The following is a 26,850-nucleotide window of genomic DNA, read 5'->3' on the forward strand; positions in this document are numbered from 1 at the left end:
GCAAGTTTGATATTTATTTACTTTTTTCCCTACCTTGAATAATTTATTCGGAAGAAAAGCAAAAATGTGACATTGAACACGAAAACTAGTTATTGCGGGCCGCTCATTGGTTCATTACTGTGTATCCCACAATTCTCAGCTGTGACGTCAGATTTTGCGAGAGAAGCTACAGCTGAGATTTCGCTATTGGCTATGTTTACAAAAGTTGATGGTGGCGTACGAGGACTAGTGAGTTCTGCGAATGAGGTATTTAATGATACCTTAATGGATATCGTTTGAAGTATTTGAAAACGAAATTAAAGTGGATTCAAAAAAGTCGCATTTCAAGCAAGCCTGGCATCGAGTGCAGATTCCGACGACGGTGGAGTATCTCCCCCACCCTTAAAAAAGCAGCGCCTTTCTGCAGTCAGTACTAACATGCAAGCCAGTAATGGTTGTCACAATGGTGAATCTGCTTCAACTAGTAATGACTTGCAAAACGGTAGTTGTTCCTTGGAAGACAGTGGTGAAATTAATGGAGAGGTTCATAAGACGATATCCTCAAAGATAAGATCCCAAACAGATCAGGACATAATACGTCTAATTGGCCAGCATCTCCGTGGTCTGGGTTTAAAGTAAGCTTGATGTCTATTAATTTACATTAATAATTAACTACCTCTAAACAGCACAGTTTATTTCCATTCCCTTTATCACCGTAAAAAAAAACAGGACTTAAATTATAGCTTTCGTTTGCATTGCTTGAAATCGAACTATCGTGCGTCACACTTGTGTTTCGTAGAATGTTTACAATATATTTTATGTTCGAATTCGTTTCTTGCACCATGTGTAATTTCATTTTTCTTTCCGCGTTTTACTGTGAACACAACAACAACGATATTTAAAGCTTTGTACAATGCATGCATTGTTCGATCGTTTATCGATTGTTTACGTACACAATTTTAAACCTCATCTCAGATCTCAGAAAGTTCTCTCAAGAATAACTCCGTTATTTTCTGAAGAATTTTCGAACGTGTCGCATCAGATGATTTTTATATTTCATTTTCTCTTTCTGCAGTGCTTCCATAGCAATCTTTGGAATTTTGACGATCTTTTTTTTATCTGAGGCACATTCTACAAATGAAATTAATTTTAATAGTTGGGATTGCAATTAACTACTCAGATGTGTTGCTATCAATTCTTAAGTTATCCTTTTAAACTACAAATTATATTGCTTCCATTGAATTTATTCTGTGCTACTGTTGTAGTGTAGTTAGTGATCCTTAATTATAGTTATTACATAACTTTTGTTCATCAAGAAAAAATGCTCAATTTTGGTACAATACTTTCGTTTTAGTTTGAAATGTTTTGACTTTTTTGTGAATCTTCTATTAAAATGATTTGGGATACTTACGTTTTTCTAAGAATATTAGAATGTGTTTGATGGGAGGTTAAATACATGTTTTCTAGAAGCATAGTTTTCTAGAATTAGGACCCTTAAATATTTTAATAGTTATTTAAAAGCAATCTATAATTACTTAAGCTTTATTGTTATTGATTGAATTAAGAAATAAAGTTAAAAGCTTTATAATCTTTCCTGCAACTTTAAAGTTTCACAATGAGACATGAAACTTCACGTGTCAAGAACCAAACAAAGATCTGGCTGAATCTAAGAAAAACTGAATTTTCTGTATTTTTCACTGTAATACTATCATGCTGTGAAAAGTTTTCAGTTTCTTATTTCATATTTGAAATCTTCTATCACATGCCAATTGCTGCTATTTGTAATATGACTAGGTGTTATTTTGTGACTTCTTTACTTTTTTTTATGTCATGAAAAGAAATGGATTTTAAGAACTAATTCATCATAACTTAATAAAAAGTCGAAACATTGTGAATATCAACTAATTATGAAAATGTAAAACACATTAATTTTATTTCCTGTCTTGTTGCTGAATTTTGAATTGTTTTCTTCTTTTTCATTTATAGAGTTTGAAAATTGTAAAAAGGAAAATATGTATAAAATGTCTTTGCTTGTGTTGGGGAAATACTGATTTTTAAGAAATGTGTAGTTCCTCAGCTTAATTTATGTACTTCTATAATTTTATTTAATCTATTGTTCTAAATTGCTGTTCTTTAAAGCTAAAATTTCCTAACTTAAAACATTCAAATTGTGTCTTACCCTCAATCATTTTTGTGTTATAATGTGATGCTTATATAGTGATGTGGATCGGGTAAATACCCAGTGGGTAGGTAAATATTTTTTGGGTATTTACCCAAGGCCTGGGTAAATACCCAAAAACTGCGTATTTTACAAAAAAATGCAAAAGGTGAATGGGAATTTTTTTTTCAAAATCTAAATATGAAATAATTGGTAAAACTGATACATACATATGTATTACACAGCTTATAATATTTTTAATTGAAAGACTTGATGAAATTATGAAAGAAACATATCGTGAACCAATGAATCTTTCGTTTCAATGTCATAATTGGAGAAGTATTAGCAATTCAATGATGAACTTGGAAGAATAAACAGAGAAGTTATTAAAACTATGATGTTATTTATTTATTTTATTGCTGTTTAAATGATAACTTAAACTGCAATATAGAAACAGAATGTAGCAAATATAGAAACAGTTTTCACATTAATAAGAAAAAAAACATGATGAAAATTTATTCAAACTATTTTTAATACACCCAATTAGTGATGTAGGGTGGGAAGATAAATATTTTCTTTTCGGTATTTATCCGAAGGCAGGGTAAATCCTCTAGAAATTGCGCATTTTGCAAAAAAAAATTTAGGTGGTATCAAAAGGTGATGATTTTTTTTTTTACATAAACCAAAAAAGGAATGATTAAAAATATAAAACTTTATGTATTATAATTTTTTTTAATTAAAGGCTTAATGAAATCTAAGGCTTAATGAAAAAATTATTTGCAGAATACACGTGAACACTTGAACTAGGTTTGGAGGAAATTTCTGTAAAAGATATAGGTAAATAAATAGTAATAATGAATTGAGCGACGTTTTGATCTCATGCAGGGACATACATATTACTGGGTCATAAAAGATTAGGACCTTAAAAAAATTGATGTTCTTTTTTTTTTTTTTTTGTAACCAGTTAAGCTTTTTACTTTTTGTAGAATGGCTTTTTATATCTGAAATTTAACTATCAACATTGATTAGGCATATCCAACACATTTAATGTGAATATCATATTTGATTGGTAAGTTGTTTCACAAATAATTCTTTAAATATGTGATCAAAGTACAATTTTGGGCAAAAATTTATTATTTTGTATATGGATGGTTATATATATACATAGTGGAATACATACAGAAAAGTATTTTAGTTGAATATAAATTTTTGAAATAAATACCCGGGTATATACCCTGGGTATTTACCCCTAAAAATAAATACCCGGGTATTTTACATCACTATGCTTATACCTATGTAAGTTGAATATTTGATTTAAAAAAAATATTATATCAAAAGAAAAAAAGCTCCAAAAGCTTTAGTGAAGGACCCCTCACAAACTTTTTTGGAAACCTGTTAACTACAAATTCTATTGGCGGTAAATTATTATTATAGACTAAAGGGAGGTAGATATTTTCATGCAATTTTTTTAGAAATTATGAGATTGTTTTAGGTAACCACTGAAAGTGCAACAACTCATGTCTTAACTTTCTACAAAAATTGTATCTTTGTTTTCTCATTAGAAAACAAGCAAATACATTCATGAGTTAAATTCACCATACATCTTGTGTGTGTCAAGAAAAAAAAAAAAAACATAGCAGGGGTCTGGCCAGAGGATATTTGGGTCCGTTAACGGACCCTTCACAAAAATCCGATGAACCAAAACGGACCTTTCACAAAATTCCGATCAAACAAAACGGACCTTTCACAAAATCCCGATCTAACAAAACGGACCCTTCACAAAATTCTGATAAACAAGATCGGATCTGTCAAATTGTATATTGAAAGAGCAAATCTGAAAGCAAAATAACGCATATTTCTGTGTATAAACCGATAATTTTTGGAACCTTTTTTTAAGTCAAATTAGAGGGATCAGCTTATACAAAATCGGCTAATTTTGAAAAAAAAAAAAAAAAAAAATCGGCCACTCTTGGGATGCTCCTGCAAGCAATAAATAATTGCTACTGCCAAATAAATATAATGGTTGTTTGTTTTATCACAGCTAATTAGCAGCGGTGTTTTTGTAAACTTTTCTTAAAAGGCATTGGTAAACACTTTTCTCCGTTCATGATTTAATAAACAATAATAATATATATCTGCGAAATGAACTTAGAACTGCAAAAGGATAGTAAGGGTGAGAAAAAAATATGATCGCTTCAGATAGTGTTACCAACTTCAAAATTATCACCACTTAGCGTCTGGCGTTGAACCTTTATAATGACTTGATTAGAAAATATTCTCATCATTTTGCCAGCTTGTCAATATTTGCGTTTTTACGATGCGGTGCGATGTTTAATTGTTATTTTGGGAGAAAATTATATGGGTTTTGATTTTTCGATGCTGACAAGGATGATTAACTTTAAATAAACTCTTTTAATTACAGTTTTTTTTTTCTTTAGATGTCTACATTTTGAAAAATGCAATCTTTTAACATCCAATATGAGAATCATATTTTGTTCTTTTTTCAAGCTAACTTCGCTTTATTAGGATTCAAATGAATGAAAAGTCTCTTTATTTCTGTTAGAACTCTCATTTCAAGTTTTTACAGCAAAATTCCATTTTCTGTTATGAGTCAAAAATTAAAATGCTAAATAGATGGTTGATTTTATTTTATTTTTTGGGTCAACTGTGTCCACAGATATTATTGATATGTTAATCATAGGACTCTAAAATGCAATTTAAAAATAATTTTATCAAAAATATTTCTTTTACAAGCCGTTTTTATACTTTTGATGCCTTCACTTTGAGAATTGCGATCTCTTTGCATCCGCTATGGGAATCCGATATTTCGAATTTTTAATGATTATTACGCTTTGTTAAGAGGTAAACAATTGAAATATCTTTTTATTTTTGTTAAAATCACGGAATTTATAAGTTTTAAACGAAATTCTGTGCTTTTTAAGAGTGTCTTGAGTCAAAAAGTTGAATGCTGAACCCTATTCTGAATTTTATTTTATTTTTATATTTTTGTTACAATTATTTTAAGTACTGTACAGAAATATATCTAGTATAATTTAACATAATGCAGAATGGTAGATAAATATTGATACTTGAAAGAGCGATGCCCCCCCCCCCCGCCAAATATCAGAAAAAAAATCCAGAATGATTTTCTCGACGTAGAAGAGGAAAGCACTCAACTTTAAGTTTAATTGATGCAGTTTGTGCCATCTCTAAATTCTAAAATTTCGTTTTAACAAATTTTTTTTTTTTTTTTTTTTTTTTTTTTTTTGCGAAATTTTTTGATTTTTCACAAAATTAATTCATTTTTCACAAAATTATTTGTTTTTTCACAAAAAACGGACCCTGTGAAAAATCCTGGACAGACCCCTGCATAGGATCTAATCTGGCCTGCCCTGACTGAAGAGCACTTTATTTTCTCTGGAGCTATTTTTTCTAGTGATTTTGCGTTGTCTTAGTCCATAACTAGAAAAGATAATTTAATCTAGTTAAACAAAATCAAATCATTAATTAATTTACTAAAACTAATTTTAATGTAAGATATAAGTCATTGTATAATTGTGATGACAGGCCAATCTAAAGGTTGACATGCTAGCGAGATTTCATTAGCACTTGTTTTGGGGACAGATCATTTATGCGCACTATTTTTAATTTTGCTGAAATTTGAATGGTAGTTTTTTATGATTACAATATTTTTTCTTTTTCTTCAAGCTGTTTTTTTTATTTTCTGTGGTCAGCCCATAAATATTTTGAAACTGGTCCCGACTTATGGTTTGCTTCAAATTGCAGGGACCATGTTAAATGTTTTCCATTGCACCAAATATAATAAAATCGTAAGCTCGGTGAAAAAAAAAATCTAATTTGTCGAATTTATTGGCAAACAGAAAATTCTAACTTTCCATAGAAAAAAATATCTCCCTCCTCTTATCCTCAAAAGAGTATCAAATAATATTTTAATACTTTATCTAGAAAGAAAAATAATTTTTTTGTAAAAGAGTAGCCATTTTCTCAATTTTAGTTCTAAATGAACTAAAATTGAGAAAATGGCTACTCTTGTTAGATTTATTAAGTACAATGTAATAGGCTTTTTCTGTACTACACATTGGTGGAGCAGCTTGGGACAGTGTCCCCCAACCTGCTCTACTTAGATTGTTATTACAGTAACTCCTCGTTATATCACGCTTTTCGGGGAAGAAAGAAAAAGAATGATATATCCGAAAGCGCAATATAATGGAGGTCATTAAAAATAGTCATAAGTCCAATGCACAAGTAAATTAGCATTCGTTCTTTTTGACATGATTTTTTAATGGTTTGGATGTAGTTAACGAGTGTACTATCACCCCTATTAAAATTTAAACAAGATTTAAATTTAAATAAATTTTCACCATCAGAAAGTTAAAAACATCAAATGGCGAATGAAGACGATCTTTCTGAGCTACAGCAAAATAAGAGTGAGCATTCCAATACTCTCTTATTTCCAATAGACTTTCTAATCCGTTTGACTTGCTGTAGAAAGCATGTGAAAAGTAAAAGTAGCCACACTGTTTGTCAGAAAACTCTTACCCGTTGAAATCATTCTTCCTTTCTTTTATGCAAATCCCAGTTTGTGCAACCAAGCACAATTCTTTTCCCTACTAGTATGACACCTGCTTGATGTCTTTCACTCATTGTAAAGGCAATGTGTCAATACAAAAGAAGATGTCAAGTAGTTTAGACTATCTTAAACTGAAATATACTGTGTGGGTATGTACATTTAGATGACATTAATTGCTCCTACTTTTCCAGTGAATTCAGAAGAATAGTTTCTTTTTGTTCATTGACAAAATAAAGAAGAAAGAGACCTCTGAGCAATACCATATGTTTTCAGACATGGTTTCAAACTTAAGGCAAAGTTTTTCTTTCTTATTTTAGGCTTTAATGTTTCGGGAGACCCCAAAAAAGAGGGATATATCCGAATGAGCGATATAACAAGGGGCTACTGTATATATCAACTTTTTAATGGTTAAGACTTAGCAGCACAACGCATTTTTTAACCTTTAAATTATTATGAAAGGACATGTTTTAATTCCCACATGCTCTGATTGAAATTATTTCATTTCCTACTTAAAAATGTCAATAATGAAACCATCTATTAATGTAACTCTGAACCTCTCAAAACAAAGAAAATTAGATCCGTCTTTTCCTGTTAATGTAAGGAATTTCAAAGTACCCTGAAAAGTAGATTCTGCTGTCATCGATGAAGTCCTAAGAGAACTAATTTCTGTTTACAAAACTAGGGGGCTCTGCCCCCTGCTCGCTGATGCTCACCAACCCCCAAAGATTGCTTTGCAATCATATTTGATTTGCAAAGATTTAAATAGTCAAGAAACAGATTAAAAATGCATTTTGAGCTCTCTTTGGATCAAAAAGCACCCCTACCCCGTGTTTCAAAATAACTTGTACCAACTTGCCGTAAGGGCTAAGAGGCTCCTGAGCGTTGCATCACTGCAGTTTTGTTCGTTTGAAAAATCTCTTTCATATTTGTGGCCTCTAGTAATATATTTTGCTCTTTATCTAGGGGCTTGAATGGAGTTGAGCCTAAGATTTTCCGTTAAAATCGAAACCTTTAAAGTTTGGGAACAAGAAAGAGGAAACATGCGAATCGAAAATACTTAACTATGGCAACGCCAAATAAAACATCAATAATTTTAATGGAGATGAAATTATTCAAACTTAATTTTTAACTGCTTGTAACTTTTTTTCTTTTGGAGATAGAAGCTTATTTTTTTGACCATAGGTCGAGTTAGAGCTGGAGTAAAAAGAGGCGCTCTTTCCATTGGTGTCAAAAAGAAATCTGTGGGACAATTTCTTTGCTTTTTGCTGATAGCTTTAATAGAGAAAGTAGTGCCTAAATTTTAGCTAAGCCTATAAAAGTTAAAAACGCAAATAACTTCCGCCGTATTTAAGTTGGAGCATTGAAACAAATTGAGTAGAACGTGGAAGATTCTACCCTTTCCAACGATATATGATATTAATGTATGCAAGTAACTTTTCAGCCCTTTAATAGGCAATAATTGGCAATTTACGCAAAATTTGAGCTTAAAAAATTAAGTACAAAAAAACATTCGAATTTTAAAAAATAAAACTTTCAGGTGCACACCCCCGGGGCTCCAAGTAACTTTGTATAAAATTTCAAGGCTGTAGATGCTATGGGGTCTCTGGAGGCAGGTCCGACACAGACTTCCTTCCAAGGATTTGTTTGAAACCTTACTTTTATTTACTATAAAGAGATTAAAGCTGAAATTTATGGTGTCCCAAGGTGCCCCACCTTCCCCTACTATAAAATATTTAGCTACAAAAGCGGATCTGCAGCATTTACATCACAATCGGATATTTAGTCCAAAAGACCTATTTGCATTTGCCAAAATTCATACTACAGGAGTACAATATGTGACCCCAAATTCAAAATGCTTGAGGCCATGCATGACCTTTCCGAATTTTCCAGACTTTGGATTCAAAAAATAGTGAAAACTGTGCTGTCATGTAGTATTTGTCACATTTCTCCTTGCTTCGATGTATGCTTGCACTAAATTTCTTTTATTTTTCGATCAAAGAATTATCGTTCACCAAAACTGGATGTTAAAAGATTACTGCACAATTATAGCAAACAGTTAAGCAGTTTAGGATGATCATAATAACATCAAGAAATGTTTTTTAAAAAGCTGAACTGAAAGTACTATGTTTTCAACAAGTAATTTCCGAAAGTGAACAGTTTTAAACTTTCAAAACTAAAAGAAAAAAACTTTTTTTTTTCATTTTTTATCATTTTTTTCATGAATATTTAAGGAAAAAGTTCTGGATTTCAAGTGTTCCAGATTTTTGGATTCCGAAATTGGGGTCTCTTACTGTAGTAAGATGTATTTTATGCTATAGCCATGGTCGCCACACTTCCATGCAAGGGACGGAATTCCGTCTTTTCAAAAATTTCGGCCATTGGATTTTTTTTTCCTTGTTCAAAATGATTTTTATAGATGAACAAATCTTTACTTTTGAATCTCTCACTCTCAAAAAGGTCTTATTCATCTTCTGAGGACAAAAAACTGGTCCATCTGCTAAAGTTAAAAAGATAAGCTGTTTTTTTTTCCCCAAAAAATAATTAAATAAGTCACCCATTCTGTTGATTTCAACCATTCTTATCTTAATCTGGAAAATTTTATTAAAGTTTTTCACAATGCATCTTATAGCCAAGAATCTCATACCTGATTTTTTTTTTTTAATTACTATTTCTTTGTATGAAATATGAACTATTTATGTAACATGAACTATAAAATCTGAAGCTTTTTTCTGCATTAGCAAATAGTAAGTTTTTTTATTGCATTTTATTATTAAGTTCTTTTTCTGCTTTTACCTCCTAAAAATCTTGGACAATGATATGTTATTTTTTTATTTAGGTTTTAATTTTTACTTAATCTTACAATTTGGTTTTACTATATAATTACAGCATCAAAAATTACCATTATATATGTCTAAAACATCAAACAAACTAAGCGCTAACATTTTGGTGTCGCAAAATGGAGCCACTCGCTTTTCAGTCCTGGCCAATTTTTATAGTGGCACCCATGGCTATAGCTGAGGAAATAAATTTCATAGCTCTGCAAGAAAAATGTCCCCAAAATGTTTCTTCAATTCCTGGTACAAGAATAAACAATTTTTTCCAGCCATTGAATGAAAAGAGGTTGATAATGGAACGTGTTTTCTCTTTTAACAGAGTGTTTTATAGTCACTGAAGTCTTGAAAATATAACATATTTGAAAATTGATCATGAAGGTAATGAAAAACTCCCAAAAATTGGGATTGGGTTATAAAAGTTTTCCATTCAATCCTCCACAAACCTTTCAAATCACTTCGATTGTGTTTTTCTCTCCCATCTCAATAAAGAATTAGGGATCAAAGTACAATGAAATCAAACCTGAAATACCTGTCTCTTTACTTTATTTTAGTTTTTAAAAATTTGCTTCCATTTTGTAAGTTTTTAAAAAACTGAATTTTTAGTATATCATATTTGGTTTGGTTGTCATGTTACTGTGTGAAAATTAGTTTTCCTCAAATTAACTTTTGATTAATAAATTAAAAATTATTCACAAGGCGTTACACCTTTCTTTGTTTTTCTAGCCGTACAGCAGAACAGTTGATGAAAGAATCGGGTTGTCGATTGGATCATCCTTCTGCAGCCAAATTTCAGGCCCATGTCATGGATGGTGATTGGACAAAGGTAAAACTACATAAATTCAATCTTGTTTTTTTTTGTTTTTTTTTTTTTAATCTTTTTTTTTTTTTTTTTCAGCTGCAATTTGCATTTCATTGCCCTCATTTGGGTCCATTTATGTATTTTGTGCTGTTAAATAGTTTTAAAGTAACACTTAAAAAGTGTTCAAAAGGATTTTAATTTTGAATGGAATTTTTGTGTTGTCTACAGGCAGAAACAGATCTGGGGGACTTGAAACCACTTCTAGAAAGTCATCATTCCCTTGTTGTAAGCATGTTGAAACCAGATATTTTCTTTATTGAGCCCTGTTTTCTATGTACTTTCATTGAACCTTCTCAAAATTATTTTTCAGGAGATGAAATTTTTATTACTGGAGCAAAAATATCTTGAATATCTTGAAGACGGACATGTTTTAGAAGCATTACAATGTCTAAGACATGAACTTACACCTTTAAGGTTTAATACTAACAGAGTACATGAGCTAAGTAGGTAAGAGAACCTTGAAAATTTCTCAGCCATGTTGAAGTAAAAAAAATCTATATACAGTAAAACCTGTCTACAACGATACTGTTGACACCTGCAAAAAATATCGTAATAGACAGGTTATCATCATAGACAGTTTGATTATTCATGCTGACAATTTGCTGGGGCCAAAAAAAAGATTGTTATAGACAGGTTATCGTTATGTGCAGGTTTCACTGTACAGTATAACCCTGATTTACCATTGTCAAGGGACTGGAAAAAGTTATCGTTAAATTAAGGATATCGTTAAATTGAGAAACAGAGACATTCAATGCAGACAAATCCGGACCAGTTAAATATATCATTAAATTGAAGTTAAACTGCATATATATATTTATGCAAAAATTAATTTTGATAGATGTGAAGTGCGGAAAAAAATCATTTTTTTTTTTTTTTGGGCCTCCAAGAGTTGCTACCATTTCAATTTAACTAACTTACATTCTTCCCTCCTTGAGAGGAAAAAAAAATACTTATCAAGGATACATAAAAGTTTCAACTACAGGAAGAAATTCATAAAAAAGACTCTTGTGGCGAATCTTAAACTAGGTAACTTTTAATGCATATTTCAAACCTAACATCTTTACAATCATATAAAGCTAAAACAAACTAAACATGTTCCTTCTCAGAACTTAATAAATAATTATCGGGGAAGAATTAAAATAAAAAATAACAGATCTGCTGGCCTGGGATCACAAAAACATTCATTGAACCAGCAGAATATAAATTTTACTGGCCCATGGGACCAGTGAAACGTTACAACATATTGTTTTGGCCCCACCCTATTTACACCCTCCCAAAGCAACAAATGAGATAAAATTTCGTTGACTAAATTCTCTGACCAGTGGTGATGTTTCTGAAAAATGGCCTTGCTGTTTCTTTCCCCAGTCACTCAGAAATTGTTAAAAAGGGCTGAGTTAATCTATTTATGAAGTCAATATTGTTTTGCTTAATTGTGTAATATTTCTTTAATTTTTCCATTGTTTAAAACCAGGACAGGATTAGACCATTAAAAGTATGTACGAACCAGTGAAATTTTGTAATACTTTTCTTTCGGACTTGTGACTTTATTTTAAAAATTTTTTTTACCCCTGACTAGGATTACACTCACAGTCAGCGATTGCAGGAAGTGCTTGTGTCATATTAAATCAGTGGCTTTTAAAGGCTTGCCTGTATTGCATTTTAAAAGTTCTTCTTTCCCGCAGCATTTCTCACATGCTGCCACACATGAATGATTTTCTCTGTTTTGTGTAGTGTATTGTGTATGTGTTTGTGTAGGGGGGGGGGAGGGAGAAGAGGAGTTTGATTTAAGAAGTTTTTGCCTTTATATAGAAGTTTGGTAAGACTACATTTGGAGTATGCTGTTCGGTTTTGGTCTCCTTAATTTCAAGAAAGATATTTCTTTATTGGAAAGGCTTCAAAGAAGAGTTTCTAGACTAGTAAGGGGACTTTTAGATTTGGATAATGATGCCAGTGTTTAAAAGCTTAATATGTATAGCCTGGAACAAAGAAGAGTCGGAGGGATATGATTCAGTGTTTTAAAATTGTCAAAATGAAATACGTTTATGGGTTAAATTTTTGCACGGAAAGCAGGACGAGGGGTCATTTTTTTAAGCTATTCAAATCTCAGGATAACCTGGAAATTAGGAAAAATTACTACTTTAGTAGGTTTGTGGGCACCTGAAACAGCTTACCGAAAGAGGCTGGAATGAACGAGGGGGAGAAATAGCTTTAAGAGGTCCATTGACTTTCATTGGGGAGCAATAAATGGACTTGGGCCAGCCTAGCTGAGCCCCGAGCTCATTGCTGGTCTTCACATTTGTTTTTGTGTGTTTTACTCTTCTAGGCATTGATTTTTTAGAACTAGGCTGCTGTTTTTGTAGCATTAGATATCTGATTTGATCGACTTACTTGCATGTCTTTTCATTTATGTTTATGCGTTCTAGTACATGTCTTAATATTTTTTCTTATTTTAATCTTAAAGCTAAAAGAAATTAATGCACAGAACAAAAAATTGCAAGATATGAAAGTGAAGTGAGAAAGTGGATTTTTAAAATAGGAAAATTTTCGAATTTTTAACTGATTTATAATTTATACAATAGTAAAATAAGCTATGAACAAATTTCAATATGAGAATACTTTTGTACTATTGGTAATTTGACTTCTAAAACTTAAAAAAAAAAAGTAAATGAATAAAAATAACATTTGCTCAGATGTGCACTCGCCTTTTTTACAACCCTGTCCTCGTGGACCTTCCTTGGTAGGTTTTTTTTTTTGCTAATGTTAGAATTTCCAATGGATATGACTACCTCCACCATACAGGCATTGCTGATATACCTGACTGCTCCCTGTGTTTTCAGGCAAAACAATGAACTTTTTACATACAAGAGCTTGTGCCTAGATGGCCATCACTCTTCCATTCTACGTCCTTTTGACAAATCTCTCTTGATGGCTTCTTTGTATTGTATTACAAGAAGGAAGATATGTGGGTGTGTGGGTTGTCCAATCCATTCCAGGGTGTAATAATAATAGAAAGATTTGAACCTTTACTAAGAAATTATTTTTTGAAACTGTATTACACTGTGCATGAAATTTCAAACATTTTTATATAATTCAAGCTTATTTTATTACCTTTTTAGTTACATGATGTGCAGCACAGGTGAAGAATTGAGACGTATGTCTCATTGGGACGGAAAAGGAACACATTCAAGACAAAAACTCATGGAAAAGCTTCAAGGTATATTTATTCATATAAACAAAGAATTTTCCTAACATTTATTAGTGTTTATAAATTGCTTATTTTTCAGGTACCTTTTTTATTAATTTTATAAAAACTTAAAAATCACTTTGTAGATTGACTCCACTGGTGTAAGAAATTAAGAATTTTCAGATTTGGTCAATTATTTTCAGAAACTACTAGACCGATTTGAAAGAAATATGGTAGGTACATACATTGAAACAATACAAATCAAATAGCCATCTAAAGTTTAAAATACGCAAGTATGGTCATAAAAAACACTCGTTATAGCCGAATGGTATAAAACAGCAGTTGCAAAATTGAACAAAAAAATGGGATAGTAGGGGATATGATCCCTTGTAACAGGCATATAGGCCTCGCAGTGTGACTCCTTACTTGAAATGAAGCAGTTTACGGGATCCTGGAGCAATTGTTTCCACTCGTTCAACAACGCTGTTCTCAGACTATGGATGGTCCCCTGAGAGATGTTGGGAGTTGCTATTGCTCTCCCGAGTGCGTCCAAGACATGCTCTATAAGATTGGAGTCTAGAGATCTGCTTGGCTAAACCCTCCAGTGAATATCCTCCCCTTCCTGACATTCACCGACCAGAAGAGCTCTATGTGGCCTTGGGTTAACATCCATTAAAATTACCTCAGGACTAACAGTGCCTCTTAAGAGGTGAGCATAGGGCCCCAAGACCACATCTCTATTCCTTGCAACTGTCAAAAAGCCTCTCTCATAGACATGGAGGAGTGTGCGGCCACCCAACATGATGCCTGTTAAGACCATCAAACCACCACCGTCATAATGGTCGATTTCGCGGTTATTGGAGGGCAGGTAGTGGCTCCCAGTTCAGCTTAACAGACTATCATTGTCCTATGTTCATTGGATAGAAGCAGGAACCCACTATCTGCCCTCCAATAAGCACGAAATCGACCATTATGGATGAGGAGATTTGATGGTCTGAGCAGGCATCATGTTGGATGGCTGCACGCCCCTCCATGTCTTTGAGAGAGGCTCTGTTACAGTTGTGAGGTATAGGGATGTGGTCTTGGAGCCCTACACCCACCTCTTGAGGGGCGCTGTTAGCCCTGAATTAATTTTAATGGATGTTTACACAAGATCACATAGAGCTCTTCTGGTCGACGAATTTCCTGAACGGGAGGATATTCACAGGATGGATTGGCCAAGCAGATCTCTAGACTCCAATCCTATAGAGCATATCTGGGACGCACTCGGGAGAACAATAGCAACATCTCTCAGGGGACCATCCATAGCCTGAGAACAGCGTTGCTGAACGTGTGGAAACAATTGCTCCAGGATCCCGTAAACTGCTTCATTTCAAGTAAGGAATCACACTGCGAGGCCTATATGTCTGTTACAGGGGATCATATCCCCTAGTATCCCTTTTTTTTTTTTTTTGTTCAATTTTGCAACCGCTGTTTTATACCATCAGACTATAACGAGTATTTTTTATGACCATGCGTGTGTATTTTAAGTTTTAGATGGCTATTTGGTTTGTATTGTTTTGATGTATGTACATACCAAATTTCTTTGAAATCAGTCCAGTAGTTCTGGAAATAATTGACTAAATCTGAAAATTCTTTTAATTTCTTACACTAGTGTATTAAATATTTTGACGGAATAGATTTTTGCTTATATGAGAAAAATTAAAAAATTATTTTTATGATGCCTCTGAATTTGTAGTCCCTGCTCCCTTCCCTAGGTTGGAACCCAATCGGCCCTAGTAGTAATTAGGCCCCAAAAAAGATTTATTGTTAATTTTCTTCTTTAGAGAATGAAGCATATAACGTTATGCTTTAGCTTTCATTTAAGAGGATTGGATATCGCATGCTGATAAAATTTCTTCTGTTTTCAGCATTTTTACCTCCTTCGGTTATGTTACCACCCAGACGGTTGCAAACGTTACTACATCAAGCAGTTGAACTTCAGAAAGACAGGTGTCCTTATCACAATTCCAAGGCGGAGAGCAACTTGGAGAATGTTTCTCTACTTATAGATCACACATGTACAAAGTAAGTATTCCTTGTCTTCAAATCTTTCCAAATTAATGTTTAAATAATTTGATGCATTAATTGAAATATTTTAATGATTACTGTTGTAGGGAACAGTTCCCATGCGAGACGGTGCAAGTTCTCAAAGATCACTGTGACGAGGTCTGGTTTTGCCGTTTCTCAAATGACGGTAGAAAATTGGCCACTGGGTCTAAAGACACTACAATTATCATTTGGGACGTCAATCCTGTGAGTAGTGAATAATTGTGTTTGTTTTTCAAGATCTATTTCTTATAACATTTGTCTGATTTTTATAATACGGCATGTTAGGGCTGAATGGTGGATATATCAAGAAGTATGGCATAAATTCGGCGATTGCATTTTTTTTTTTTTTTTGATGAATGATAATTTTGTATTATTTCTATTTAAACTTCAAGTACTAGTGTCTTTTAACATATTAATGCATTGTAACATTAGGGTGTAAGGTCGGCAGTGTTTAAATTTCTACTTTACCCAGCCCTATACTATGTACTATGACCTTGTAACAACCTTTTCAGCAGTGTGCAGCATTGTGCCTTCCCATATCTTTTGAAGCCCAATATACTAAAAAATGCGAAATGATTTGAAACTAACTCACATTGCTGAAAATTACCAAACATAAATAATGCCAGAAACAAAAGTTGCCAAAAACAAACGATTGAGGAAATAATGCGCAGATTGTTAACGTTATTGTTGTTTTACATAAAGTCATAACAAAAATATATCTTTTTATAGCCTCATTGAAAATTAACCTGTGTCATTGTTGTCACCAAAGATGTGGAGAGTTGGGGATATTTTCTTTGTTCTGAAAACTAATGAAAAATTCTTACTTCAAAGTGTACATTTTTAAAAAAAATATTGCATTATAATATTTTTGCAACACAGTAATTTGAAAAAATATTGTATTTCAATATTTTTCAATATGTTGTGGCAATCATTCAAATAAACAAAATGTGGTGTTTTATCACTCAGCTTTGTCAACTCGCCTTTCCTCTTTTCCCAATGGTATCTCTTCTTGGTTTGGTTTCAAGATTTTTTTGCTCAACAAGATCAAATTTCAAATAAACTGGCTGATATACTTAGAATGATTAAATTTTAACTTAAGTTGAATGAGAAGATAGTGAAAATATGAACTAGAAAGTCAAAACCTCCTGAAATTAAATTTGTTTTGTAATTTGTAATCACAATATTAAAAAGTCATTTCTGATGCAATAAATTAGGCAAAATTGTATTTCATTGGCTGAAAATGTTGTAATTTCCTTTGAATCATTTGTTTAAATAGGACACATTGGAATTAAATCATCGAAGAACATTTGAAGGTCATCCTGGCGGCGTTTCCTTCTTAGCTTGGAGTCCTGACGATACATATCTCATTGCATGTGGCCCAGATGATTCATCAGATTTGTGGGTTTGGAATATTGAGGTTTGTACAAAGCTTTTATCAATTATTGTATTCACATTTAATTTTACTTGGCAGTTTATTTTGAGTCCATTTGCACCCCTGACTACATATTTAAAATGTAAGTAACATTTGCACTGCATATTTAATTGAATCGTACTTTGTTAATTGAAGTTTTCTAAGGAAAAAAATTCACCATTAAAATTTGTTGAAATTAACTTTTGGCTAAAATTAGAAATTTGGTTAAGGGTTTTAAAATTTGGTTTTCTTTTTTTTTTAGGAATTTGAAACAGGGGTGCTCACAAGGGGGGATTATGGCGCAAGTTGCGCCATCAAAATTTTGAGGAAGGGGGGATTTTTAAAATTGCTTTTTATTTATTTATTGATTTATTTTTAATTTAAATTAGTATTTTATTTTATTTTGTTTATTTTTTATTTCATGTATTTAGTTTGTGTGTGTGTGTGTCATTGGCATAGCACAGAAATTTTCTAATAAAATATTAATAATTAAAAATAATTAAATACAAAAATAAATGAAACATATTTAAAAGAATAAATAAATAAAAAATATTAAAAATAAAAAAAATTATTTTAAAAAATAAATAAATAAAATGAAAAGTAAGAGCGGAAAAGAAAAGGGGGGTGGAGAGAGTTGAGGATAATTTGGGGGGGGGGGATTTGTGCCATTAAGCTTGGGGGGGGATGGGCACCCCTGATTTCGAAATCCCTAGTGCGGGACCTGATAATATTAACTATTTCTGTGCATTAAGCAACTCCCTACATTTAACTATGATTTTTACCAGAACAAAAGCTGGTCATTTAGACAGGTTCCACTGTATCATAAATGTGGGCCAAGGGCTCCACGAACTCTTAACGGTAATCGTACCCCAAAACTGCGACAAGTAGAAGGAACAGGTAAGCAAACTGTAAGACAAGAGTGAAAGATGTTATAGTTTTAAGACCACCCTAGACACCAAACTGTAAAGATGGTTTTTCTTACATTTGTAATTTGTGTTCCTGTTTATGTCTGTATATGTACTTTTTGTAGCCATTAAATGTGTTTTGTTCACTATTCTTCATTATAATTGCGATAATTCCTGCATAAATAGTTCGAGTATTTTAGCTCATAAAAATGCGATATTTTTAATGAAATGAATTGTTGTGTCTATGTTTAGAGTTGGGTGTATTTTTGATTAACTGAAAAGGCTGTGCTTGTTATTGTCCAATGTTTTTAAATTGTTTCCCCCCCCCCCCTTAATTCTTTTTTCCTTCTTTTTTTTCAAATTTATTCAAAGCTCAATTTAAAATTAAAAACGTAATTTTTTCATTTTTATAAATTAACTATTATATATATATATATATATATATATATATATATATTATAATAATAATAATAAAAGTGAAAACTATTGAAGTCGAGGCGAAACCCTATGCTTTTAGTTTTAGGTTTGAGCTCTTGTTTATTGTTAATAGTTTAGCGTGTGGTGCGTTTGTCCAATGTTACTCTATATTGCATGTACTGGAGCTTAAACATTCTCTTTTAGTTCATAGTTTAAAAAATTTTGGTCTTTTGACCATATTTAATGATTCCTCCACGGCTGATGAGCTCTGGATTCATACTTTATCTTTTCCTATTTAATAGCTATTTGCAATTTTCCTTTTTATCATCATTATTTTTTATAATTTGTTTAATATTTGGAATTTGGCTTGCTTATTTTATATATATATATATATATATATATATATATATATATATATACATATATAAGAAATATATATATAAGAAAAAATTCGCAATTTCTCAACCTGAAACAAATATCAGGATTTTAGAAATAAATTATTATGACCATTCTGATTATATATATATATATATATATATATATATATATATATATATATATAGTTCTATATAGAATATATATATATATATATATATTCTAAAATCCTGAAACAAATATCAGGATTTTAGAAATAAATTATGACCATTCTGATATATATATATATATATATATATATATATATATATATATATATATATATATATATATATATACATATATATATATATAATCAGAATGGTCATAATAATTTATTTCTAAAATCGTGATATTTGTTTCAGGTTGAGAAATTGCGAATTTTTTCTTCTGAGATTATGTTGAACGATATTCTTTCTGTTATCTTGAAAGTTCAATTCGTTATAATATTAAAGACAATGTTAAGTGTTGAAATTCAATTTAATTAAGAAAATCTCAACCAGTGCCCTTTTTGTCTGACTGATTTCAGAGTTTCAATTTCAGATTGGAAGTCTAAGGGTAAAAATGAACCATTCACCTGAAGATAGCCTAACAACTTGTGCATGGCATAAGGATGGGAAGAAATTTGTGTGCGGTGGTACAAGGGGACAATTTTACCAATGTGTAAGCAACTCTGCGCATTTATTCTTAATTTGTGTGAAATGTGTGTAATAGTGGAGTTACAAAATGACTAAAAACTTATTTAAATGGTATAACATTCAAAAAGTCACTCATCCTTAATTTTGGCACACAATGCTATTTGCATGATTAATTCACCCTGCATAAAATCTGTTAAAATATGTCAATGAAGAATTAAAAGTTTCTCTTTTTATAATTTGTGAGAGATTTGGGGACATTCTTAAAAGATATGAATGCAAGTTCTTCAAAATTTCAATTTAACAGTGAATATATATATATATATATATATATATATATATATATATATATATATATATATATATATATATATATATATATATTAAGTATACTCACCTTTAAACATTCTCCACTTATACCTTTTTCTGATTGTTTTTGAAGAGCTGCACATTTGATGTGGAAAATGACTGTAATTTGTGTACGTACAATGGAGCACTGTTTATATGTTTCTCTTTTTACGTTTTTATCAATTATACGTTTTTTCATTTATACGCTCTTTTCATACAGTCCCTTCAAAAACGTAAAAACGGTGCTTCACTGTATTTCCATTATGAATGCATAAAAGTATGCGGTTGATAGTTGCATTTCTTTAAAATTTGATTTTCTGTAGGACTTAGATGGCAGCATCTTAGACTCTTGGGAAGGTGTTCGTGTGCAGTGCCTGTGGTGCAGGAAAGATGGCAAAACTGTTCTTGCCGCAGACACACACCACCGTATCAGAGCATATAATTTCGAAGAAATGACAGATGCTAATATGTTAGTAATTTTACATTTTTCTCACATGTAATATTAAGTATATTATTTTCATGTTTTGGCTTTATCACCTTGACACGATACAATAAAACCCCTCCAACAGACACCCCTTTTATGTGGAAAATTTTTAATTCCCCCATTTCAAGGCAAATAACATTCAACCCCTGTCCTGCAGACACCCCTCTTTTGCGGACAAAAAAAAGTTTGCTCGATTAGTGTTCGCATTAGAGGGTTTTTACTCTATATGGATTTCAGTTAACATGAACAAGCTTTTACGTATGCAACACCTGACAATCGTTTGGCACAGCATGTCCAATCAGAGGGCTCTCGGGCCAAAAAAAAAATTGAACCAACCATTTACATGGAGCTGTTATTATAAAGGCAATCAATTTGATCAAACATTAACATTACAGGGTGGCGACAGATCAGGGAGATCAGGGAAAAGCCTGGAACTTTATCACTCAGGGAGAAATCAGGGAATTTTGAAAAAATAACAAAAAATCAGGGAAAATTCATCAAATGAATTTTTTTTCCCTTGCAAAATGAATTACTTTGATTCCCTATGAATTTTCCGCCAGTTATTTGTTTTAAAAAAGTAAAATTAATGAGGTGTGATTATACAGTGCCGCATATTTGTGCATCTTTTTTCCTCAAGGTCAAAGTATTCAATCTAAGGTTGAGCTTCGTAAGATTGTAGCTGTGTCTGTAAAGTTGTTTATTTTACCTAGCTTGAATTTTCCTTTCACACATTCCATGCTACGTAAAATGAACAACCCTGCAGGCAAAGAGGAAGCCGTCATTAATGACTTGGCTCTTTTGCCTTTGCTCTTTGTCTTGAAGTAATTATCATACTGTTATCACAATTTCAAGAAAAAAATCTTTGTTTTTTAAATTAATGCTGAAAAAACATAAAAGTTATCGCTTGGCATTTTTAATTTAATTGCTAAAATTGAATTTTGACTGAAAATCAAATTTGCTTTTTTGCCATGGTATTATTCACTGTCACTTCAGATTACACGGAGGTTTTTTTTTTTTCAGACTTTAAAACTCTTTTATTTTAAAACCATGTACACATAAATTTTGAAATTAATAACTCAGGGTTCGTACGGGTCATGGAAATCCTGGAAAGTCATGGAAAAAAGATAATCAAATTTCAGACCTGGAAAAGTCATGGAAAATTGAAATTTTCATACAAAGTCATGGAAATTTATTTTAGGTCATGGAAAAATGTCCTGAGAAAAGTTAAAGAAACAATAGCTAAAAGAGCATTTGAAATCTTGAGTGATTTAACAGTATCGCACATAAAAATTGTTAAAACTGGAAAACTGAACTATCCTGAAAACAAATCTGAATTTTAAAATCTCATTGCATCCACTTCTGTTGTAGCCGCTCGTCATTTATTTTATTATTATTTTTCTTTTTTTGCAATGTTATTTTAGTGCTTTGACATCACTCATTTTGAATTTACCATTATTTTCAATGCTTTTTATATTCTGTAGTAACGAACTTGCACGTTCTTGATTTCGCCCACCCAAAAAACGCGATTCCATTGCATCAGAGTTCGTTTCCATCACTCGTATAATCTTTATAATTAAATTTATCAAAGTTTATCTTTATTTGTTGAAGGTTTTAAAAAATTCTAATATTCTGCCCAACATTCGGCACGCAAAACTAATCCATGCAATCCAAAGCTACTTTCAATAGTCAGGAATCAAACACTATTTTCTAGAATTTCTGAACCTATTAATTTAAACTAATGTATGTATCTGAAAATGTGCAAATAAGTAAACAAGTACATTTAAATCAGAAGATTTATTTACTACCTACTGATTTTTTTTTTTTATTATCTGGTGTAGAAACTAGAAACATGAATTAACTAAAGAATGTGGCTTTGCTTTAAAGAATCAAAATACTGTCAAGTTATGAGGATGATAAATGCACTATTGACATTAAAGGGCAACTTTTGAAGCAAATTTATTGAAACTTTAATTTAATTACTCATTCAACCTTTGTCGCAGTTATTATCATCTTGCCTCTTTATTAAAAAAAATGCCTTTAAGCATCATTATATTCTATTCACTGCATTTTTATTTTATTTAAATTTGTATGAAGACGAATAAGAATAGTTTACATGCAATATATCAGACAGTCTGGTTATCACATCCAAAAATATTGCATGTAGCACCAACTTGGGCGGTTTTTTAGGTGTATGCTGATATTTTTTCAATCACAAGTAAGTGATTCGATGAGGTAGTGGCATTCAAGTAGAAGTTCTGCTAGTGCTCATTTCCAAAAATTTGCAAGTTTGATATTAAATAGTACTATTGTCTTCATGTAACAAGGTCATGAAAATTTTTATGAAATCATGAAAAAGTCTTGGAAAAGTCATGGATTTTTTTCATCCAAATCGAGTATGAACTCTGATAACTGTTTTTGCATTTCAATGTTGTTTTTTACTAAAGTAATCTAAGATTTTTTTCCGACAACTCATGAAATCATTTGAAATTGAGTAGTGAACATAAGTAAATATGTTTATTATTTTTTAATGGTTAAAATGCTGTATTCATTCATTAAAACCTAAGTCCTTGATTAGAAAATAGCTCAATATGACCGGTTGTTGTAAGATTTAAATTTGTTTTACATAAATATGTTGATTCTGCTGTGTGCAGATCTTGGGCAGTAACTGCACATTTTTCTTTCTTTTTTTTGCATTTTTCTCATCTATTGTACATTATCTTTATTGTACATACTCGCTTATTTGGTTTCCGCTGAAAAAAAGCGCGAAAAAAAAATCTAATTTCAACATTTTCCTTATGTTACTACTGAATCCACCACACATTTCTTCAAATATCTTGAAAACTAATTTCTGCCGATACTTCAGTTTACCTGCACACGGCAGTATTATTTACGTAAGTAAAACCACATTACTTCTATACTTTAACTATCACCTGTTATTTTTTTTAGCAACAATTATACTGCTTGAAAATTCAGTTCAAAATTATTTCCAATTAAATTTTTTAGTTTTATCGTGATTAGATATGTCTTAACAAATGGTTTGAATAATTTCTTAGAATTCTTATGTTAACTGGTTCCTGGAAGTTAAGTATTTGTTTTTGATTTCCTACAATATTTCTCTGTCGATAATTTAATATGCTATTTTTACCAAAAAAAAAAAAAAAAAAAATGGAGCGTCGTTTCAAAATATATTTTTAATTAACAGCTTAAACCGTTTTAAACACTGCATTTTATTTAAATTGCAATGCTTTTCAGGTAGGGCAAAGAAAGGGAACCATTGTCATTGGTAACGTAAACCAGGGAAATTTGGTGAACTTAATCAGGGAAAGCAGGGAACTTTTTTTTCCAGTTCCTGTCGCCACCCTGCATTATTTCCTCTGAGAATTAATGATAAAAATTTATTAAACTAAATATAATTATTCTAGCTGTTAATATTTTGTGTAAACTTCTACTGATTACATTACTAGTACTAACTGATGCTATAATCATCTTAGATGAAAAATCTTTTCATAGTTGTGAATTTATTAAAAATATAAACCATTTTTGTTATACTATTGTGTAGTTCATAAAGGGTACTTTAAATTTAGAATATCTTTGATATCTGGTAGCAATTGTGTTCTGTTTGGCAATTTTTTTATTTAGTTTTTAACTGGAAGGAGGGAGGGAAAGATACATTAATGATGCATTACAGAAATACAACTGAATTTGAGTTTATAATACTGAAACAGAACTAGGAGCAGTTTGCAAATACAAAAAAATTCTTGTAAAATATTCCTTTAAATGATGTTTGATGTTTTTGTTCACAATGAATAAAAAGTAGTTTGTGGGTGCTTTTTTTAATAGGGGGGGGGGAGCTTCAAATAAATTTGCTCATCTCTAAAAGAGCATCTTCACTCTTAACTGAAATGTTGAATTTCTCAAACAGAAATGGCCTTTTATTTCATAAAATTCTTCAATTTTATTTCCAGTTTACAAGAGGGTCATTCCGTCATGTCTTTCACCTGTGATGAAACTGGCAGGATGGCTTTGCTGAACGTTGCAACTCAGGTCAGTGGGAATGATGTTTGAGCGACCTCCTTGGATTTATATTGTTTATAGGTTCAAATTAAGCTCATTTGTCATATATAGTGACATTTGTTGAGCAGAAGGTAAAATTTGGTTGGTGTGAGCAGTTGTGCTGAAATTCCTTTCTGATTCACTTCCTGGATAGCATGCTGTATGTAGCATTTTCTGGCGTAAAGTGACCAATTACACTAAAGTACTTATTCCAAATGAAAATCTAGATTTTGATGAAATCGTGAATCGTAACATAATATGGAAGGAAGTATTGGGTTAAAAACCAATTTCACCATAGTAAAATTGACTCAAAGTTCAAAATCTTTTGATTAATGACAGGAGAATTGTATAGTGGAATCAAAAATGTAACAGATAGTTTAATGCAAAATGTTTATTTAATTGCATTCAGAATCTTCTTTGTTTGGTACTAGACTACTTGAGTTACAAAAAGGTCGCGACGCATTTTCAATCCTAGCAATTTTTTCATATTTATTGTCGTCATAGAAACTACTTTTTGGCAATACCATGCATTAAATATTGATATGCAACCAGCTACCAGAGCTTCCTTAGGTGGGGAAGAGGAGGCCTATGTTCAGTAGTAGGCTTCTTACAGTTGAAATGATTATAATGCTGATGAAGTGTTTACACACACACATGTATATCCAGAGCTGCCAACTTTTGGAAATGTAAATTCGTAGTAGAGTTTTGAGTAGTGATGTTCCAGATATCCGTATCTGTATCCACATATATCCGAGGGAGAATAAAGATCTGTATCCGTATCCATTATTTTCTGATGGATCTTAAACGGATCTTTTCTATTCTAAAAATTCTCAAATATTAGGATAAAAGACTAAAATTCCGTATAAATTAGGTTTTATTCCCTATATTGAAATTAAAAGATATCATTTCAGACGCCATTTTGTACCCACCGTCACAAAAAAGGAAAGGGTAATAAATTTTTAAAATGTATCTGTGTGTCTATTTGTGGCATCATAGTTCCTAAACAGATAAATTGTTTTTGATAGTTCTTTTTTCGTTCAAAAGGTGACTTGACTGAAAGTGTTCTTAGCTTGGCCTCGTTTTTGTGGCACTTTAATTATCGGAGATATTAATAAAAACCGACTTGGCGTTTTTCAGAATTATGGTAGTAAAAACTTAAAAGTTTTCTGCTTTTGATATTTATTTGGAACTTCCAATTTGTATACCAATTGGTGCTATAATCTTGTTCAGTAAATTTTAAATACAATTCAAAGACTTTATACGCGTGATTGGTAGCGATTTTATAGTTGGAAGATAAGGAAAAAAAGCTCAATGATTTAAAATTTCTATCCGCTGTCAGTTCATATTCGTTAACAAAGTCTTTTCTGACCCATGAAATCCATCTTAATATGAGGTCGACCCTCTGGGACATGTTTTTTTTTTTTTTTTTTTAATGTTTATCTAATATTAGTTTTTGTTATTGATTTGGGGTTTCTGTTATTCTTTATTTTGGTTTTTCTCCGCACCCTTCAAAAAAAGTAAGACTAAATTCTCTATTTAGAGTTTGTAAAGTTGTTCCCGGCTCTGTTATTCCGTGGGGCGGAGAAAATTGGTTTTAATGGGTCAACACTGCATTTATGCTGAAATAAAATGCTAAAAATTATTTCTAGCCTTTCCAATAGCAACTTTGCACTCTTACTCCGGTATCCTACATCTACCGAGCAAGCTAGAAATAATTTTTGACATTCTATCCAAGCATTAATGCAGCGCTGACCCGTTCCTTCCAAGTCTCCCTCAATTTTAACAGAGATTTTTTTAAAGGGTAAATTATAGTCTTGATTATATTTTTGCCGTAGATGACATTTTTTGAAGAGTGTTATTATTCTGATGGGAATATCTTCCGTAACAAATTTTACACTTGGCTAGTTGAATTAGGTTTAAAAAAAAATGAGATCCGTATCTGCAGATCTTGACACAAATGATCCGGATCCGTATACATATCCACGGATCTACTTTTTTAACGATCTGGCACATCACTAGTTTTGAGGGAAGGGGGGGTAAAAGACGTGTTTCATGATAAATGTAGCAGACGTAATGAATAAGTAACGTAAGTAAAATCCAGAAAGCACCTTCTCCCGTATTTTCAAAACCAAACTTAAGGGGGGGGGGGCAATTATCGATATTTTTCACAGTGGCTTTCATATCGGGTTATTTCTAAGTTTATTCTCGCGACAATTTTTAAAAAACGTGCTTTCCATGTGGTGTCAACTTGGAGTTCATTTTTATTGTACGTTCCAGATTTGTTTGTTCCAAATAAGTTCTTTTTGTAACACATATGAACATTTGTAGCACAAGGGGCCTTAGCATCAAAATGTCACGACAAGGTGGAAGGAATGAATCCCTGGAACTGGCAAAAATTTTTGCATGATTTTGTTTATGTGTAATATTGTTTGCTTTACTTTTACTTTTTTAGAAAAGAGAACCTGCACATGGGGGGAGGGGGAACTA

General features: G+C 31.7%; 1 protein-coding gene across 1 annotated transcript in view; it reads left to right on the forward strand.

Annotated features, from left to right (window-relative positions):
- Nucleotides 1–225: 225 nt before the first annotated feature.
- LOC129223823 (WD repeat-containing protein 26-like) overlaps nucleotides 226–26,850 on the forward strand; it is a 43,744-nt gene continuing 17,119 nt past the window's right edge. The window contains exons 1-11 of the mRNA XM_054858182.1: nucleotides 226–614; nucleotides 10,286–10,385; nucleotides 10,590–10,646; nucleotides 10,732–10,868; nucleotides 13,538–13,635; nucleotides 15,516–15,672; nucleotides 15,762–15,900; nucleotides 16,973–17,113; nucleotides 19,387–19,506; nucleotides 20,150–20,295; nucleotides 24,276–24,354. Coding sequence (XP_054714157.1) covers nucleotides 418–614; nucleotides 10,286–10,385; nucleotides 10,590–10,646; nucleotides 10,732–10,868; nucleotides 13,538–13,635; nucleotides 15,516–15,672; nucleotides 15,762–15,900; nucleotides 16,973–17,113; nucleotides 19,387–19,506; nucleotides 20,150–20,295; nucleotides 24,276–24,354 — 1,371 coding nt within the window. The 5' untranslated portion in view covers nucleotides 226–417. The remainder of the gene's footprint in view (nucleotides 615–10,285; nucleotides 10,386–10,589; nucleotides 10,647–10,731; nucleotides 10,869–13,537; nucleotides 13,636–15,515; nucleotides 15,673–15,761; nucleotides 15,901–16,972; nucleotides 17,114–19,386; nucleotides 19,507–20,149; nucleotides 20,296–24,275; nucleotides 24,355–26,850) is intronic.

This window comes from Uloborus diversus, chromosome 6 (assembly GCF_026930045.1).
Source record: "Uloborus diversus isolate 005 chromosome 6, Udiv.v.3.1, whole genome shotgun sequence".
Taxonomy (NCBI): Eukaryota; Metazoa; Arthropoda; class Arachnida; order Araneae; family Uloboridae; genus Uloborus; species Uloborus diversus.